The sequence below is a fragment of the Cetorhinus maximus genome, chromosome 22 (genome assembly GCF_964194155.1).
Source record: "Cetorhinus maximus chromosome 22, sCetMax3.hap1.1, whole genome shotgun sequence".
NCBI lineage: Eukaryota > Metazoa > Chordata > Chondrichthyes > Lamniformes > Cetorhinidae > Cetorhinus > Cetorhinus maximus.
Window position 1 is genome coordinate 37987574 of NC_135900.1, and position 19649 is coordinate 38007222.

The 19649-nt window shown below is 44.5% G+C and overlaps 1 protein-coding gene across 6 annotated transcripts in view; it reads right to left on the reverse strand.

Annotated features, from left to right (window-relative positions):
- LOC144696607 (fatty acyl-CoA reductase 1) overlaps positions 1-19649 on the reverse strand; it is a 215775-nt gene that overhangs the window by 54206 nt on the left and 141920 nt on the right. For all 6 annotated transcript variants that reach the window (XM_078568113.1, XM_078568115.1, XM_078568110.1 and 3 more), the window contains one exon: positions 2891-3068. In XM_078568113.1, the coding sequence (XP_078424239.1) occupies positions 2891-3068 (178 nt within the window). The remainder of the gene's footprint in view (positions 1-2890; positions 3069-19649) is intronic.

Genomic DNA, 19649 nt, shown 5'->3' on the forward strand with positions numbered 1-19649 from the left:
ATTATAGGCACCATAGTCTGATAATATACATTGTCACCAAATTCTCACTGTAGCTACAAGTATTAACTGCAAGTAATTTGGAAACCCAGCCTATCACTGTGTCTTTTGACATGTTTCGTTTCCAACTATTTACTTGAAATCTAAATTGTGTCTGGCTTGTGTCCATCTGCCCCTTCCATTCTCATTCTCTCCAAATCTCCCTGTCATTCATTCTTTTCCACTCTCATTACCTTCCTCTCATTATCTCTCTATCTTGCTTTCTTTTGTCTCTTTCTCATTCCTCATCTTCTATAGCCTTGCCTCCATTCCTTTGTTCCTTCCTTTTTTCCTCGTTTCTTTCTCTTATTTCCCCCTCGTACCATGTTTCTCAGATTCTGATCTCCCCTGCATGGTTTGAATATATGACAAATTCATTGTCTAGAATAACATTCCTTCAATGCAGGGAAACAGGAGTTGCCACAGGTGAGTTTCCACCCCGCTTTGTTTAGGAAAAGCTTCACATCTTCTGTTCTCCTTAGTTCCATTACTAGATCTCAATCATTTTATGGGCATTGTAGACCAGACATGCAATCCTGAGGATCTGCTAGGTTCATGACACTCTGCCATTGCATTGAAAAACTAGGAACTGGGTGAGGCACTGAGTCAAACTTTATCGATCATAAAGATGTTACGGTAAATCAGCAATGGAAAATCCACTCTATCTGGCAAGGCTTCTGCTTCATTATCTGATGGCGTACTCAAAATGTGCCAATAATGGCCTTGTTGCTTCCTGTTTGCCTCTCTGCTAGTTTGAGATTACTTATTCATGTGTGTCAAAGACGTTAAAGAACTATATGTCAATTACACAAGATGCTATCGCAGCCATAAAGAACCGAGCAGTTCACAATACAAAGTAGAGGGTGAGGCCACTGCTAAGAAGACAGTTCTGTAGCAAGAGCCACCAGTGCAACCATGTTAAGTCTTTGGGCAGAAGCAAAAATTGAGAAATGAAAAATAATGTCCGCATGCAGTCAGCTATGCAGGAACTACAAAAATTACAATTAGTTTGATTCACAATATTAAACCAAAAATTTGGGGGCCAATTTCCATACTATAATATTGCAAGTGAAACCCAACAGCAAGCCAGTAACCAAGCTGTCAGAGGTACTGCAGGTGAATTTTCCTCATTAGAGTCACTACCCCAACCATCCAAAGCAAAATGGCAAGTTGGATCCAAAATTGGCTCAGAGGGAGCAAATGGTAATGGTCGATGAGTGTGTTTGTGACTCGAAGGCTGCTTCCAGTGGGGCTTCATAGGGTTCAGGACTAAGTTTCTTGCTTTGGATTTAAATGTAGTGGTTATGATTAAGAATTGTGTAGACAATACAAAAATTGGGCATATGGTTGATAATGAAGAAGAAAGCTGTAGACTGCAAGAAGATGTCAGTGGACTTCACATAGGCGGAACTGTGGCAAATGGAATTCAATCTGGAGAAGTATGAAGTATTGCATTTGGGGAAGACTATCAAGGCAAGGGAGCATATAATAAATGATAGGACATTGAGAAGTGTACAGGAACAGAGGGACCTGCATACGCATGTCCACAGATTCATGAAGGTGGGAGGACAGGTAGATAAGTGGTCAAGATGGCAAACGGGACACTTGCCTTTATTGCTGAGGCATAGAATACAAGAGCTGGAAGGTTATGCTGGAACTGTATAAAACACTAGTTAGGTCATAACTGGAGTACTGTAATACGTGTAGTTCTGGTCATTACATTATAGGAAAGATGCGATTGCACTAGAGAAGGTACAGAGGAGATTTACAAGTTTGTTGCCTGAACTGAAAAAGCTTAGTTCTGAGGAAGGTTGGATAGGCTAGGGTTGTTTCTCTGGAACAAAGGAAGCTGAGGGGAGACCTAACTGAAATGTATAAAATTATGAGAGATATAGATAGAGTGGATAGGGACACCCTCTGGTTGAGGAATCCATGACCAGGGGATATTGGGCAAGAGGTAGGAGGTTTAGAGGGCATTCAAAAAGAAATCTTTTCACTCAGAAAGTGGTGGGGATTTGGAACTCATTGACTAAAAGAGTGGTAGAGGCAGAAACCCACATAATATTTAAAAGTACTTGGATATGCACCTGAAGTGTCGTACCCTGCAAGGCTACTGGCCTAGTGCTTGAAAGTGAGATCAAGCTGGATGGCTACTTGACGGCCAGCATGGACACAATGGGCCGAATGGCCTCCTTCCCTGTTGTAAATTTCCATTATTCTATCTTTATGCTATAACACACATCAACAGACCAGTTAAGTTTAATTGCAATATAACTCACAATGTGATCACAGCTAAGCAACTAACTGTAAGATCTTTTCAAGGTGTCATCTTGAAGAGGAATATCAGGCTAGAGATAGCTAATTCCCAGATTGCTTTCTTTAAGATAAACACCTCGAAAGTGCCTACTTTCCTTTTTCACACCAAACGCTTCTCAACAATTCTTAGCTCCCTATAAAATGGAAGTCTGCTAAGGCATGAACAGTGATCCCATATATCCCCGAGAAGCTCTTTTACCATCTATCTCAAACCCTGTGCAAGTAGGCAGCTTTGGTTTGACAGATGATCCCTGTCTCACCTCTAGCAACAAAATGGCATTGATATCAGTGTATCTGCTTCTCTAGGTATGATAGCAGGGAATGGTTATGAACTAACTCGAGTACAGTAGAAGCATTTCTCATTTTAATGTATCTCTCCTCTTACTTCCACCCAACTAAGTGGTTCCCCCCCAATCTGTGCCCATCCAGTGCAACAACAACTAAGATTTAGAACTAACGTTTAAACTAAGCCACATAGAGCTAAAGTAAAGCAGCAACAGGATGATAAAATACATTGCATTCAAGCAAAATGACTTACTGGGAATGGCTCCTGCCAACTTGCTCCAACAATCGAAGGCCTGATAATGGCAATATTCAAAGCCCCACTCTCCTGTTGGACCACATACTCTGCAAGTGCTTTTGTGTAGGTGTATGTGTTTGGCCGGTCTCCTATCAGTTTGGGGGTGATATCTTGGATCATACTTTCATCCATCCATCTGCAAAAAAGCAAGAGACTCATTAAACAAATGACCATGAGAAATTGCTATGGAAAATTTAATTACATAAAATAACAGGATTCCTTAAAATGGCTAGCCACCACAGACAACTGGCTCATTAAATACAGGAGGAGAGGTAGAGGTCTGAACAAGGCACTTGCTGAATTTTTTTACCCCCTTGGTGATGGTGATGGCACAAGCAAAAGTACGACCAAAAAAGAAACATCAGGTGGAGACGTGGGAGAGATGACCTAAAGACAGATTATTCTGAATTCTTAGGTGAGGTCTAAAGCAGTGAATAAAATGATTATTTCTAGTTAGGAGCATGTTGCCAGTTCGTCTTTCTTCACAGTTGGAAATGTAAAGATCGTTCGATGGATTTCAGGCAAGCAAAAATATTGAGATTGTAACAAAGCTCAAATCTCCTTCAGAACTCGGAGGACTAAATGGCCTTGGTGAGTTGCTGCAGTGCATCTTGTAGATGGTACACACGGCTACCAGCGTGTGGCAGTGGTGGAGGGAGTGGATGTTCAAGTGGTGGTTGGGGTGCCAATCAAGCAGATTGTTTTGTCCTGGATGGTGTCGAGCTTCTTGAGTGTTGTTGGAGCTGCACTCATCCAGGCAAGTGGAGAGTATTCCATCATACTCCTGACTTGCGCCTTGTAGATGGTGGACAGGTTTTGGGGAGTCAGGAGGTGAGTTACTCATTGCAGGATTCCTAGCTTCTGACCTGCTCTTGTAGCCACAGTATTTATATGGCTAGTCCAGTTCAGTTTCTGGTCAATGGTAACCCCCAGGGTATTGATAGTGGGGGATTCAGCGATGGTGATACCATTGAATTTCAAGTGGGGATGGTTGGATTCTCTTTTGTTGGAGTTGGTCATTGCCTGGCGCTTGTCAGCCCAAGCCAGAATACTGTCCAGGTCTTGCTGCCTATGGCCATGGACTGACTCAATGTCTGAGAAGCCGGTGAATGGTGCTGAACTTTGTCCAATCATCAGCGAGCATCCCCACTTCTAACCTTATGACGGAGGGAAGGTCATTGATATGGCAGCTGAAGATGGTTGGGCCAAGGACTTGATCTTGAGGAACTCAACTTCAATAATGTCCCACTTTGTGCTCTGTACCTTAATAACAGCCTTAATGCTTTATAATGAAGATCATTTTGAATGGACTAATTCTCCAGCAAGCTTCCTGGCCTTAACACAAGCCCTCATATGCCTGGTTTACTTGCAAAAAAAATCTCCTTAAAAGATTTAATCTTGCAAAATTCTTAGGGGCCTAAATTGGATCATCCTTGAAATTGGGCACCTGGATCACAATGCACAATTAACATATGCCGCTGTGGTCAATGCAACAGTCCTGCCCTGAGGCCCTGGATTCAGTGCTGAAAGAATCTTGATGATCTTACACAAGTGATCAAGGTCACTGAACGCATCTTCATGTGCCATAATCCACCAACTACACCACTAGCCTCACACATTGCTGCATTCACCACTGCCCCTTCACTTGCCTACCAACAATTTCCATAAAACACGCCTGATAACTCACATTCATAGTCTAACCTCAAACACCTAGCATTGCTGCAAGTTGCACACTCAAATCTTGCATACACGGCCAGCTATTCAACAGTGGCAGGCACCTTACGCAGACACACTGCATCACACTCAGTGGCACATTTCCCTCTCTCCGACAGGACAAAGTGGTCGACAAGAGGAGGCAGCAGCTGCTAACCGGTGGGGTCTGGTGGGAGGTAACAGGCAAGGCTGCCTCTGCTCATGGCCATGGAGCAGATGACACTGGAAGTCACTGGAGTGGCCATCACTGAGGCAGTGGCCAGCAGCACGGTTCAAACCATTGAGAATGATGATCTGTTCCTGCCTAATTCTCCTTTCACACCCCACTTCACTCTCCTCATGCAATCTGTTTTGATTTACAAACCTGCAAATGGTACATGCCTTTTACTTCTCCCCTTCCCTCATCCAAACGTTGTTCTTGTGCCTTTTTGCTTTCAGACACTCAAGAACTACCATCTGGCCAGGCAGTGGTGCAGCAGACTGAAGATCTAGAGAAAGAAGAGGCTGAAGAAGGAGAAACACTGTCCTCAATCTGATACACACTGCCATCAGCTCCGAGACTGGAATACTTCAGAGAGCAGCATAGAGGCAGGATCTGCATATGCTGGGTTACAGGGTATGAGTGGCCTGCAGCCAGGGCAGGAGGAAATGTTGGTGCGTATGCCAACTCACTGGAGGTATGTTGCAAAGGACTCAAGCGAGGACCTCGATAGAGCAGTGTACAGAAATAGGCTAATGGGGATCACACAGAAGTGCTTGGTGCATTAGCACGTATGCCCTGCTGTCACGGTCAAGGAGCATGGAGGAGTCCAGCTCTAACCTGGCACACGGTTTTGCGCAGAGAGTTGGGCCCATCCTTTCCTGTGTGGATTTGGCGGCCAGTTCCATGACAGCTCTATGTCATGAAAATATAATAATTTTCATAATGTTATTGGGATTTATTGTAAAAGTAGGAATAGTGGAGTCTAGATTATCTGTGTGTGTGTCTGGGACTTAACCAAATTAAAGACAGCTAGTCTGAAGGCTTTGATGTATCAGAAGAGAAGCTAGGTTTGAAATGTCAATTAAGTAAACATGGCTGAAGTTTTAGAATGTGAGGTGTAAAGGAAAATTTGCATTTTAGATAAGCGAAAGTTGTGAATTTCAAAGGAGAGGCCGAAGAAGCAAAACAGTGTGTTTATTTTTCCCAAAGCTTACTGACAATATGAATGCTATGAAAGATTTATATTATGGAAAAAGTAAAGTTGCAAAGACATATTGGAACAATGGGATTTGCATTAAAAAAGGAGAAACATGTATAAAGGAGATGAAGTTATGTATAAGTAGAAGGAATTCTAAGATCTAATAAGTCCGAAAAGTCTTCAGCCTCTATGTACCAAGCTGCTGCCTATAGAAATTTAAGCTAAGAGATTTCACTGTGAATATCCTTGTCCAGGGTATCATGTGCTTTGCCTGGGTCTGTTAAAATCTATTTTGTTTTATTGCTGTTGCCTTAACGGAGGTGTAACTGGGAGTCAAATTAATCAGGGAAGCTAGGAGTTATCATAGTAGTAATCTGTATACCTATATATGTGCTTAAAATATTTTCTTCTATTAATAAATGTTTAATTTAGTTTTGTAAAAAAAACCCTAAGACTCGGCTGTCTCATTACTACTGAATTCAAGGCACGCGTCTTGAACTAAAAATACAAATTGCAAAAATAGTTGTGGCAGCTGTTTCAAGTTTCTCCTGATAAGGAGCGGTCGCACAACATGTCCATGTTGACTGCTTCCTCCCTTCCTCTTCCTCCTCCCTCTTCCTGCCCTTGATACCGTCCAAGACAAAGTAGTCCGCTAGATTGGCACCACATCCACAAACATTCACTCCCTCCACCGCCAATGCACAGTAGCAGCAGTGTGTGCCATCTACAAGATGCACTGCTGGAATTCACCAAGAGTCCTTCAACAGCACCTTCCAAACCCATGACCACTACCATCTAGAAGGACAAGGGCAGCAGATAGATGGGAACACCACCACCTGGAAGTTCCTCTCCAAGTCACTCACCATTCTGACTTGGAAATTTTTCACCGTTCCTTCACTGTTGCTGGGTCAAAATCCTGGAACTCCCTTCCTAACAGCACTGTGGATGTACCTACACCACATGGACTGCAGCAGTTCAAGAAGGCAGCTCACCACCACCTTCTCAAGGACAACTAGTGATGGGCAATAAATGCTGGCTCAGACAGCTAAGCCCATGTACCATGAATAAGAAAAAAAGAGGTTGCTAAATCCATGGAGTTTAAGGGCTGCACCCTCACATTGGCCAGGTTGTGGATTACCATGAATAGGGACACCCACACTGGCAAGGACTGGAGGACTCCTCCAGAGCAACCAAGGCTGTGGAACTATTGCTTCTGTGGCAGCATGCCTTTCATTATACATGTGCCGGCCCCGTGGATTGTAGAGAGAAGTCATCAGCCAGGTGTGGATTGGATACCCCTTGTCACCCAGCAGCCACCCTCTGGTTTAACATGTGGCTGAAAGATTATTGAAACGGCAGATTGGCAGAAGATGGAATGCATCATGACTGCTGCCAGGATAGTGGGCATTCGCTTGCATGAAGTGCTGACTGTGGTTGCACGCCATCTGATCACTGCACGAGTGGTATGTGGTGCATCTCGGCAATGAGCACTGGCGACTGCAAAGCCACATGTATTCTGTCGATTGCACCCTGCACCATGTGGCAGCCCAATATCTTGGCTAAGTCACTTGCGCACTCTGTCTGCTTCTCTCTGTTCACAACGAACACAATGAAGTTCCATCTCCTGACATAGAGAGCCTCTATCACTTCAACGAGGACAGCAAAAGACAGTGAACGGGAACACATTCGATAAGTCACCTGTTCTGGCCTGGAAGGATCCCAACACAAAAATATCCAGGGCCACAGTCACCTTCACAGCCATTGGCAGTGCCGTACTTGCCCTGCTCTGAGCTTACAGGACTGGTTCCAAGAGGTGGCTGAATTCTGTGAGCACCTCCTTTGCGAGTTGCAGATGACAAACACACTGCTCCTGGCTTTATTGGACGTAAGAAAAGTGCTCTCAAAAGACCCTAGGCAAATAAGGCTTCCTGCTGAGAGCCCTTCTCCCCCTCCTCCCAAGCAAACACCTTGTCTTCTCATTTGCAGCCTCTGCATCATCTCACCCTTGTGCTGCAGCCAACTGGCATCTGCTATTATAGTCCCCACTATGGAAGCAAGTGGTGTGCCAAGAGCCCCTGCAGTCACAGCCAAAGCTTTCTTTGCATCCAGCACCACGCCCTGTAGACTTCACCAACTGTTACCAACTCTTCCAAATACCCAACCTTTCCACAAACTCAAAACAGATCCAGCAGAAAGTAAGTGGAAACTAGATTGCAAGTTGATGACGATCACTTTAAAAGGGTTCGTTGGGGTGTGGGGAGGGTGGAATGGGGTGAGGGGGTGGTAGTGGGGTGGTGGGGTGGTGGTGGTGGTTGGTGGGAGGAGTGCTTTGTGTTGCCGTAACCGTGTTCAGCTGTGTGTCTTTAAGAGAAGGTATATAACTAGGGCAGCTAGGCCCAAAATGGCAGCACTGGCATAAATTCAGTGTTAGATGCTGACTGATGTCATAATATGTCTACGCTACATACTGCTGGCGTAAACTCATAATGTCCACACTAACCACCTGACCAAGATGGTGTTTGGTATGGGCAGCTCTGGAACCGCACAAAACCAGCACAGGTGCTATTTTGGTACTAACCCGACAGCAGCGCTACAGAGCTGAATTTTAGGCCTTTATGTTCAAATAACAATGCTAATTCATCATTTCATCTTTTACATTTTCACCTGCTGAAATAGCAAATGTTCCAATATATCAACTCTTCTAAGACTGACAATGATGTAGAAGGGCCTCCAAGCTTTTACTGTAAATATAGAATTGACTAGCACGTTAGTTCGCCACCTTCCCCATCCTTTTACAAGTATAGGGACAGACATTGGGAAATACAGATTATAAGTTCTCTTCATCAGTAATTCATTAAAATAAAAGGGTAATTGTTCTGACAACTCTTTTCTGCTAGGTTAGAGGATGCCAAAAAATATCTGCTCTTTTCTTACATGCCCACTGATTTTTCTAATGCTGTTAGTCAGCTTTTTGTTAACTCAAAGGTGTGGGCCTGTTGCAGGTTCTTGAAAGGCAACTTTTAAGCTGCAGTTATAGTTGTATTTATGTCTAATTAATAAATTACATAAATACAGGTTTAAAAGTCTTATTCAACTACTAATTAGTATTCTTCACACAAATCTTGTTTTCCAAATATCATACAAAGTACAACTTTGCATCTTAATGAAGTGTAGCTCTATTATTGCCCATTGAAAGCCTAAGCAGTTCCTCTCAAATTTACATGTAGTGTGTTAACCTATGCCTCCAGTGGGTTTTTAGTTGGTGTCGGGGAGCGTGAAATTGCAGGGATAGGATTCCCTCCAGGTTCCTGCCCGCCCCGACCTTGCAGCAATTTTTACACTGAGGTGGGTAAGGCCTCGGTTGGGAAGCCCGCCCTTTCCCCAATTAATAGCCACTTAAGGGCCATTTCCCACCCAGCCTCAAGTTTTAGGCTGGCGGGCTGATTGAAGCTCTGTGCGGGGAACCCGAAAATAATCCAAGTTATATCTGGAGGGGGGAGGGGAGAACCACCTCCATCAGAAGCTCCCTTCTGACTGGGTGCACTCACCTTGAAGGCCCAGCGACCTCCGGACCTCCTCCCCAACCACACACCCCCACCGGAACCCAATCCCGCCCCCCCCAGGCCTTCCCTATCCTCCCTGCCCTGGGACCTGTGACATTGACCTTTTCCTCTGGATCCTGGACTTGATCTCAGGCAGAGTTTGGTGCAGCTTTTCTTCTGGCCACTGCAGCAGTGTTGGCAGGAACTGGAGAACTGCCGGCCAAACAGATTGGCCATCAGCTCTCTAAGCTGGGGCTTCCTCCCGAGTGAGTTGATGAAGACCTGCCTAATGCCAATCAACGCTCCTTAGAGCGTAAATTGGCAGCGGGACGGTCAGAGTTGACAGGGGAGGCGAGTCCCCGCCATCCTAAAAATTCAGGCCCTGGTAAATTTGTAAGACACTCTGGAAACCAGAGTAGCCATACTGAAATTATTTATTGAACTAGCGTTAAATTATTTTTATTCCAGTCGGCCATTGAGAGTGTAATTCACAAAAAATTATTTTGTTGTAATATGTCTTTAAGAGATAGCAGTATGCCATCACTTTAAAGGAAGTGTGTCATGTGATCCAGCCTCAGTTTACTGAGGCCTGGAGCAAAACACCCACACAGCTCCGATGTACTCAGCTTTTTGACCGTGTATGTTTGTTCACAAGTGCCTAGGATTGCGAAATGAATTCACAACGTGCTTGCACAACCTTTCTTGAGCGATTGGTGCCTTCATATCATTATAACACACATGGCAGATTTTATCTTATTTCAAATACTTCAATCATGTAGGTGTTTGACATCAATATTTGATAGCTTAAAGTAATTACAATAGTTGCACTTTAAAGAGAGAGCTCCCCATTTGGGAATATTTCCAATCAGAAAGTCCAACATCAGTAAAATTATTTCCTTCACGGAAACCTTCAGCTGGAATATAAACATCGTAGAGTATTGCCAGTGGCTGTCAAAGTCAGTGTTGCCCTGAACATTTAAATAGTAGGACCATCCTAGATTAGCACTGGGGGATGCATATAGTTATCGGTTACCAACAAATGGTTTATCTTTAACCCCACACAAACCTCCAGACCTCTTAGTGAGACACCAAACAACCTTACAACATGGAACATATTGGGCAAGTAGTAGGCGGACGATGATGTCAGTGACAGTGCCAATCAATTTTAGAGGGCAACCATTGTTTACGTACAGGAAGTGAGCTGCTAACACTAACTGTGCCTTTTAAATGAAGCTTGTCAGTTGGGAGGGCAGGAAATCTGGCAGACCAGCTGGTTGTCAAGGGCCTGTAGCTTTCAAGGAGAGTGGTAGAAGTGTCGGGAGTGGAATCAAACAGCAGTTTTCAGCAATATGGAAATTTCTGGAGCTCCCAGAGGACGGAGATGATGAAATAATGGAATAATGAAATGCTTTGATCTTGAAAATACAAAATAGGTTACAGAGAAAGTGAGTTCCAGGACCTGTTTCCAGCTTCCCCTGACTGTTGCCAAGGATCACTTTAAATACCAGTGAAAACAGTCGTTTCCTGACCAGTACCATTCATGGTTCGAGGAAGTAGTTAAGGCTGACACAAAAATGGCTTTTGGAGCCCTGACAATGCTTGTTGATCCTATTTACATACATTTAATAGACACCCACTCGGCTCTAGTGGAAGTACTGGCCAGCTAAATCAAGCTGTGCCTGAAAATTGGAATGTATGCTCCTCCAGTTATAAACTAATGTTTTCTATTTCAATTTTTATCCTGTTACCACACAATTTGCAAGTGTAAACAGGAAAGTAGTGAGATGAAAATGAGCCCATTATGCCCATCAACATAGAGTCATGTAGGTTAGCATCTGCTCCCCGGAAGGCTCCGTGATGTTTAATTGAAAGATGCAATGATTTAAAAGAGTGGAAGGGTTTCTCCAGGGGGACAAGGCTGCCCAATGCAGCAAAACCTCCTGATATACATGTCTTTGCCATGGACAGAAGCAAAGCATAAGTACAAAGAAGCTTATACCACAACCTTGGCATTGATGTTTCATCTCAGGATTGATTGGGGCAGCTAGAGACAGGACAATCTGAACCCAGGTTTCCAAAATAATTCCCATCTTCTATGTGCTGCATAATTTTGAACTGACAAGGGAGCTCAGCATACAATTTGACGACTGGGATGAGAACCATTGCAGAGTAAGAGGTGAAAAGACAAATAAGGAATTGACAGTAGTTGCAGCAACACAGTAGAAGAAACTGGTTCTTGAGGCACTTATTCAAAATACACCATTACCGAAGGGAAAACCACATTAGCCAAGTAATTGTGGCTAAACCAGCTTGTGTTGTATTTTCATATTTGGTTCCTCAAAGCCTTCTGTTGCCATCTGGGTTCTTGCTATATTGGTGGTGATTTTGAGGCCTCCTGCCCAGCAGAAGGAGGGTGATAATGCTTTGTAAATGATGGGGAGTGACTTACTGCCCTGTTGTTGCCAATGGTGTGGCTATCCCGATCTTCCCCAGCACCTCTACCATCGGGTGACCAGAGCGCTGGACTGAATCAGACAGCAGGTATTAGATATGCAGATTGGGGACATGTGGCATCCATAGCACTCTCATGATTATTTTAGGACAGTACTGGGTGGACTAGGTGCTGCACACACTCCACGCAATGAAAGGAGTCAAGCAGGCAAATTTTTGTTTTATTTTGTGGGGCTGGGTGAAGCTGCAGTTCTTTCCCGGGCTCCACGAGAACAACCTAGGCTGCTGCCCCCCCAAACTAAACAGATCTTTTTATGATTGGGACATCATTATTGTGATGGCCTGAAGCTGGCAGGCTAGCCAGGGGTGTTTGCTTTCAGGCAATCATTCGATAGCCTTATATTAACGAGGCCCAGCTATCAAATAGAAACGGGTCTCTTGCTGAGGCAGCAGACGGCCGAGGGATACTCTGTAGAGAGGTACTCACAAACACTATTCCGAGGCAAAATCTACCCCATTGTAATGAATAGATAAATATTGTTAGAGTGCATTTATAGCCTCTATTAGATAATGGGCAGAATTGTCTCGGTTTTGTACTAAGTATGGTAGGGGGCATGAAAAAAATACATTTTACCCACCAGCCGCAATGGCAGGTTTTCACGTTGTCTTGTCTGCTTCCCACCTCATTAATTAGGGAGCCACAGGAAACACGCTGTCTCGCTGGCGGGCAGCCTCTGAATCACCCTCCTCACCATTACCACACTCCAGGTGCCATATCTAAATTGCAGCCGCGCACATAGTTCTCAATGCTTGCAGCCTGCACTGCTCCAGTGTAGACATGTCCCTGAAAGCCAAGAAGAATTCAGTGACACGTCACTGGAATGACTTTTGGAGGCCTGGGGTGAGGTACTCACCCCCACTCTGGCCATTGGGGGTCCAGAAATCTCATCAGTCCGGCTTGGGAGGTGGAGGCAGTGGTAGTCAGTGCCAAAGCTGCACAGAAGAGGTTGGCCATCCAATGCAGATAGAGGATGAATAATCTCATCCGTGCCGCCAGGGTAAGGCAACCATCTCATCACTTTAAACTCACACACTCAAGCCCATCACACATTCACTGGCACCTCACTCACTGCCAGCTCAAGGGACATCACCACTGACACTCTCACACACACCCTCACATCTCCATCTAACCTCATCTCCTCTGGAGACTGCCTCCTCAGCCCTCACCATCTTGAGGCCACTTACACAAGTCGATATGTGCCCACACACACACCCTGGGATACCCCCATTCCCCAAAACAGCCATTGCCCTGCAGCCCCTTCCCTTGCCTGAAGCTGCTTCTCCCCCTTCCCCAAGAAAGCCCTAGCCCTGCAGCTATTGAAAAGCCTTACAGCTGGTCTGAGTCCCTCTAAAAGTGATGTGGTGTTCCCTGCAAAGCCTGGCACTGATGATTGCAAGGCTGGCCGAAGCAAGGTAGGCAAACAAAGTCTTAAGTGAAGTTCAGCTCATCAGGTACACATCGCTTATGTACAGTTGTGAAACACGTCACTGTGATGCCCTGATGATCCAGCGTGGGGGATGATTCCGGCGAGCAGGACTTAAATTGAGATGCTAAAGTATTGAAATTAGGGGTGGAATTGTCCCAGATTTGCGGTAGCAGGCGGGCAAAGTAACTGACTCATGCCAATGTGGGTGGACGATCCAGCGTGTGGGATGAGTCCAATGGGCTAGACTTATAATGATATACAGATGTATTACCATGAGGTTCCCGGTGTGTGGGGCGGGAAATGTGGCCCGCCATTGAGGGGGGAGCGGACAATCGCAAACTGGTTTCATGACGATGTAAAACCGATTTTTGGCCTTCTTGCCATATTGTCCGCTCAGGCCCGCCATGATGCCCACTGCCAGGAGTGGAAAATTCCAGCCAATGTGTGAATGCTAATAGCCAGACATGGCACAGTGCTAGGTTTAGTTTTTAAAAATTCATTTATGTAATGTGGGCATCGCTGGCTATGCAAAAATTTATTGCCTATCCCTAATTGTCCTTCAGAAGGTGGTGGTGAGCTGCCTTCTTGAACCACTGCAGTCCCTGTGGTGTAGGTAAACCTGTAAGGGAGGAACTTCCAGGGTTTTGACCCAGTGACAGTGAAGGAATGGTGATATATTTCCAAGTCAGGATGGTGAGTGGCTTGGAGAGGAACTTCCAAGTGGTGATGTTACCATCTGTCTGCTGCCCTAGTCCTTCTAGATGGTAGGGGTCATGGGTTTGGAAGGCGCTGTCTAAGGAGCCTTGGTGAGTTCCTCCAGCGCATCTTGTAGATGGTACACACTGCTGCCACTGTGCGTTAGTAGGAGACGGGGTGAATGTTTGTGGATGTGGTGCCAGTCAAGCGGGCTGCTTTGTCCTGGATGGTATCAAGCTTCTTCAGTGTTGTTGGAGCTGCACTCATCCAGGCAGGTGAATATTCCATCACACTCCTGACTTACGCCTTGTAGATGATGGACAGGCTTTGGGAAGTCAGCAGGTGAGTTACTCAGGATTCCTAGCCTCTGACCTGCTCTTGTAGTCACAATATTTATATGGCTAGTTCAGTTCAGTTTCTGGTTAATGGTAACCTCCAGGATGTTGATAGTGGCGGATTCAATGATGGTAATGCCATTGAATGTCAAGGGGCGATGATTATATTCCCTCTTGTTGGATGTGATCATTGCCTGGTACTTGTGTGCGCGAATGTTACTTGCTACTTGTCAGCCCAAGCCTGGATATTGTCCAGGTCTTGCTGCATTTGAACATGGACTGCTTCAGTATCTGAGGCATCACAAATGGTGCTGAACATTGTGCAATCATCAGCAAACATCCCACTTCTGATCTTATGATGGAGGAAATGTCATTGATGAAGCTGCTGAAGATGGTTGGGCCCCTAGGACACTACCCTGAGGAACTCCTGCAGTGATGTCCTGGAGCTGAGGTGATTGACCTCCAAAAACCACAACCATCTTTCTTTGTGCTAGGTATGACTCCAACCAGTGGAGAGTTTTCCTCCTCATTCCTATTGACTCCAGTTTTGCTAGGGCACCTTGATGCTACACTCGGTCAAATAATGCTTTTATGCCAAGGGCAGTCACTCTCACCTCACTTCTGGACTCCAGCTTTTTTGTCCATGTTTGAACCAAGACTGTAATGAGGTCAGGAACTGAGTGACCTGGTGGAACCCAAATTGGGCGTCAGTGAGCAGATTATTGCTAAACAAGTGCCGCTTGATAGCACTGTTGATGACCCTTTCCATCACTTTACTGATGATGGAGAGTGGACTGATGGGGTGGTAATTGGCCAGGTTGGATTTGTTCTGCTTTTTGTGTACAGGACATACCTGGGCAATTTTCCACAATGCCGGGTAGATGCCAGTGTTGTAGTTGTACTGGAACAGCTTGGCTAGGGGCGCGGCAAGTTCTGGAGCACAGGTCTTCAATACTGTTGCTGGAATGTTGTCGGGGCCCATAGCCTTTGCAGTATCCAGTGCCTTCAGCCTTTGCTTGATATCACTCAAAGTGAATTGAATAGGCTGAAGACTGGCATCTGTGATGCTGGGGACCTCCAGAGGAGGTAGAGATGGATCATCCATATGAATCGACCCATCTGGCTGAAGGTTGTTGCTAAGCTAGAGCTAGTGCTCAAGCTTTGATTCAGCTGCTTGATATCTAACTTGCCAATCTTTACACGTGTGAAAGAAGTGTGCTTGCTAGTGACGTGATTGTCCTGAAAGCCTTCTTGGAATCTGTGACCCAGACCTTTCAGATTGTATATTAAAAAGGCTCTGAGTGTGGGTTTACCATTTCCAGAACTGTAGTGGTTGGCAAGTATTAAGTTCTCTTAGCATCCCCCTCCCATGCCTTGTTTACAAGGCATCTCTAGGGAGGGTTAGCAGTCAGAAATACAGTACAGGATCAGGAAGGAACCTGACACCAGGACCACTTACAGGTCCCAACCTTACACACGTCAGTTATACCACGTGGTTTTTGATGATAAAGACCCTAATTAGCCCAGAGGTGAGTTCGGCATGCAAATAGGAGCAGCAGGCACAGGGAGGAGGTGGGCCTAGTTACGGAAGACAATTTTAAAATGCAAACAGCAGTTATTACTAGGTTTTCGGTTTCCTGGAGGAACGGAGTGGGCTGGAAAGCTGGGGGCCAACAGCCTCATGGTCGACACAATTGTTCAAATGCTCATTTCTCCAATGCTCAAGCCACTCAGTTCAAGCAATGGCAAATTTTTGCCACTGCATGAATGTCCCAGTCTAACTATCCTTTTTTATGCAAGATTTTTCATCGGCAACCACAATGAATAATGGCTCCTTGCTGTGCACTAGCACGCCCCAGCCTGTTTGCTCTTCCCATTATTAATTTTGAAAATATCATTCTGTCCCTCTCCAGCCTATGAACAAGCTCATTAAAGAGCGTAACAGCAAGTTAATTAGAGGCATGTGGGTTGTTGGCCCTATCCACCCCACCCTTTAAAAATTTCAGAGTGTCACAGAGGCATCAGAAGACTGAGAGGCCAAGGAGGGCACTATTTTCAGAGCACACCTGCACCGACCTCACCCCCATGAGCGATTGAAAATCCTGCTGATAAATTGCATCTGTTCACCTTAAATACCTGCCTTACTACTGACTGTGTTTTACCTGGTCTCTTCACTCCAATGTTGAATTCCACCATAATTTGACTAAATAATCATCTGTCTATTCCGTCTCAATGTAGTTCAAAACTGATTAATAGAATTAGCGTTTCTCTTTCTTCCAATAGCTGGTCAACTACATGGGAAATATAGCCAATTTTAGCCAACAGATTGAAAACAGCAAAATTACATGTAAATCAGCAGGTTTCATGTATAATAATTGTTGTCAGCCACTGAATATTGTACCAATAGCAATTTCTAGGCTTATGCGTCATAAGTTGTTTACAGTTAAAATATATGTGTTCATGTGACCCACCCAACATCTCATCAGCTCTTCATTTCGATAGACGTCAGGGCAACATTCCAGTGGATTTATAATGATATTGTTCAAATTGAAAAGAAAGACTTGCATTTATATAGCACTTTTTACGACCACCAAATGTCTCAAAGCGCTTTACAGCAATGAAGTACTTTTGAAGAGTAGTCACCGTTGTAATGTAGGAACAATAAGTATAGATCTGGATTCAAATACTCTCAGGAAATCCTTCAGCACACACCAGCCCTCATTAGATAGGGCTCTCATTTCTCCATGGGACATGATAGTGGTGCTTCTGGAGATTTTGGGGGAGGAGGTAATTAGTCTTTATTTTATAAACCTTAATTATTGCATGGCATACACTTCGAAAAGAGTAACCAAATTGAAAGAACTGGTTTTAAGGCAATTTTAAGAACTGACCTCTTTGACCAAGCTTTTGGTCAACTGATCGAATATCTCGTTACATGGCCCGGTGTCTTTCTTTATTTTATATTGCCCCTGCGAAGTGCCTTGGGACATCTCATTATGTTAAAAGGTGCTATGTACATGTAAGCTGTTGTTGTTGGTATATTTTGAGAGATTTACTAGGTGTATTTGAAAGGGGCAGGTGCCTTAATTGCTTCAGAATTATATATCTACTTTTTAATCCAGAGCATCTGAGATAACAGTAATGTCAATAATGTTTCTTACTTCAAAATTTCTATAATAAGGGAAATTAAATGAAACACAACCCATAAAGCATTACAAAACTTCCTGCCAAATAATGTAATGTCTGTGGTCCATTTAGCTTCTCCTTCAGAAGTGTGAGACCATCAATGCCACTGCTTCCGAGATGTTTGAAAGATCCCAAAAACTGAAATATATTTAAAGAGCAAAAATACTTATTATAAGCAACTAATAGCTGCACTTTGCACTGAAAAATTGTTTCAGCTGCAAAGTGGTATAAAACATCCGCTGCAGCAGCTTTAAGGCTGCTGGGACTGGAAGATAGAGAGCTGGATTTTCCTTCTGGGAACAGGAAACAGAGGTCAGGACTGTATTGGGTGCCAAACCTGTCCCCAGGGGAAACAGTCATTTATTACAATTTTCACAGGGTTCACCCTCCGATTAAGGGTGGTGGGCGGGTTCTCAAAGGTGGAGGACCAATCAGAGACCTACTAGCTTGAAAGGAGCGGGAGGCTATGAAGCAACTAAGTAACAGGACACTTCATTGTGGAGGTGCCCTCTCCAACTCGTTAAATCTTTAACTAAAAAATTGCTTTTGTGGCCAGGCCACCACTGTGGGGACAGGGGACGGGGGACGGGGGACGGGGCGGGGGGGGGGGGGGAGAGGTCAGTGAAGGGAAACTCCGCCCCAGCACAGGGCAGCCTGTGTCTGAGCCTGCACCCAGGCTGGCAGGGAGGGCCTCTAGACCTGCCTACACTGCTGGCCACCCCCAGCCTGCTGCTGGAAAGCCATCTTGAAGCACTTAAGCCAGCCCCTGTCACCTGTGGGAACCTGGGAGCGGGGAAGTCACTGTGTGTCATTTAGATTTTCAGTTCGGTGAGCACCCCCACAACCACCAGGGGAAAATTCTACCCCTGGAAGCTGACTATAAAATTCCCGTTGGCCTCCGTTAATTGGCCTCATCCCGCCACATATGGTCAAAAATGGCCTGGTTGTGGGTTGGAGCTGTGGAACTGTTTTGCTCCCATCCACCTCCAATCCCAGCCCCGGTGTGGGCTGAAAATACAGCCCATAGTTTTGTGTCAGTGTGGCTCAACACAATTGCAGTGTAGCCACAACTGGTATGAAGCAAACATCTTTTAAAAAAAATTAAAATCTTTTAAGCGCTCCTATGGGTAGATGGTTGGACCATTTCAGAGTTTGAATGCTGGTTGGCTGAACTCTGCATGTGTGTGTTTCAATGGAAACACAGAGCGTTTGCTTTCCTTACCTAAAAAGGGATCTGAATCTAGCAGTCTGATTTACACATCTCTTTAATCACAACTCAAACCAGTAAAATTGCACTCCAACAAAAAACATAAAAGCAAAACTGTCAAAGGAGAACATTCAAGTGAAAACTAATCAGATTCATTGCTGCGTACTGCTTTATTTTAAAGTTTCTGTAATGGAGACTTTCCAACTCCGTCTCATTTTAAGGACGTAACACAGACTTTGGCATGGTCCTCCATCTCATTCCTTCCAAATTTCATAATTGACCTCTTTTGACGTTTCTCTAACGTTTCTTCTCTCGGAAGATCAGATAAACAGCGTATCTGTGGTAGAAACTGCCTGCTCACCACTTTTTAATTACAGCCAAATGTTTGTGAATCTGAAAATCTTAGCTGCTCAGCTTAATAATTTAAAAACGCCTATTTACAGAGCTATTTATACCGCTGAATAACCTCACTCATGTAACATGCTGCTAATCTGTTTTTGTTTCTATCCAATTTAAAAAGCAATTATACTCTTAAAGTGACAGTCATAAAAATTCAGTTGCAAGGGTGAAATTTAGTAAAGTGCTCATCTGTCACAAATCTTGTTTATATTTCATGCCACTTTGGCATAACAAATAGAAAATAAGAAGTCCTTAAATGGTCCCATCTTCACAGAAAAGAGCTTAGCAAAACTTCTCACTGGTTTACAAATACCATGCAACGCCGTCAGTTTGGTCAAAATCCATCGAGGAATCTTCCTGATGGAAGCAAAATACTGCGGATGCTGGACATCTGAAATAAAAACAGAAAATGCTGGGGAAAAGCTCAGCAGCATCTGTGGAGAGAGAAACAGTTAACGTGTTGAGCCTGTATGGCACTTCTTCAGAGCTCAGGGATCTTTCTGACCTGATGCTATTGTCA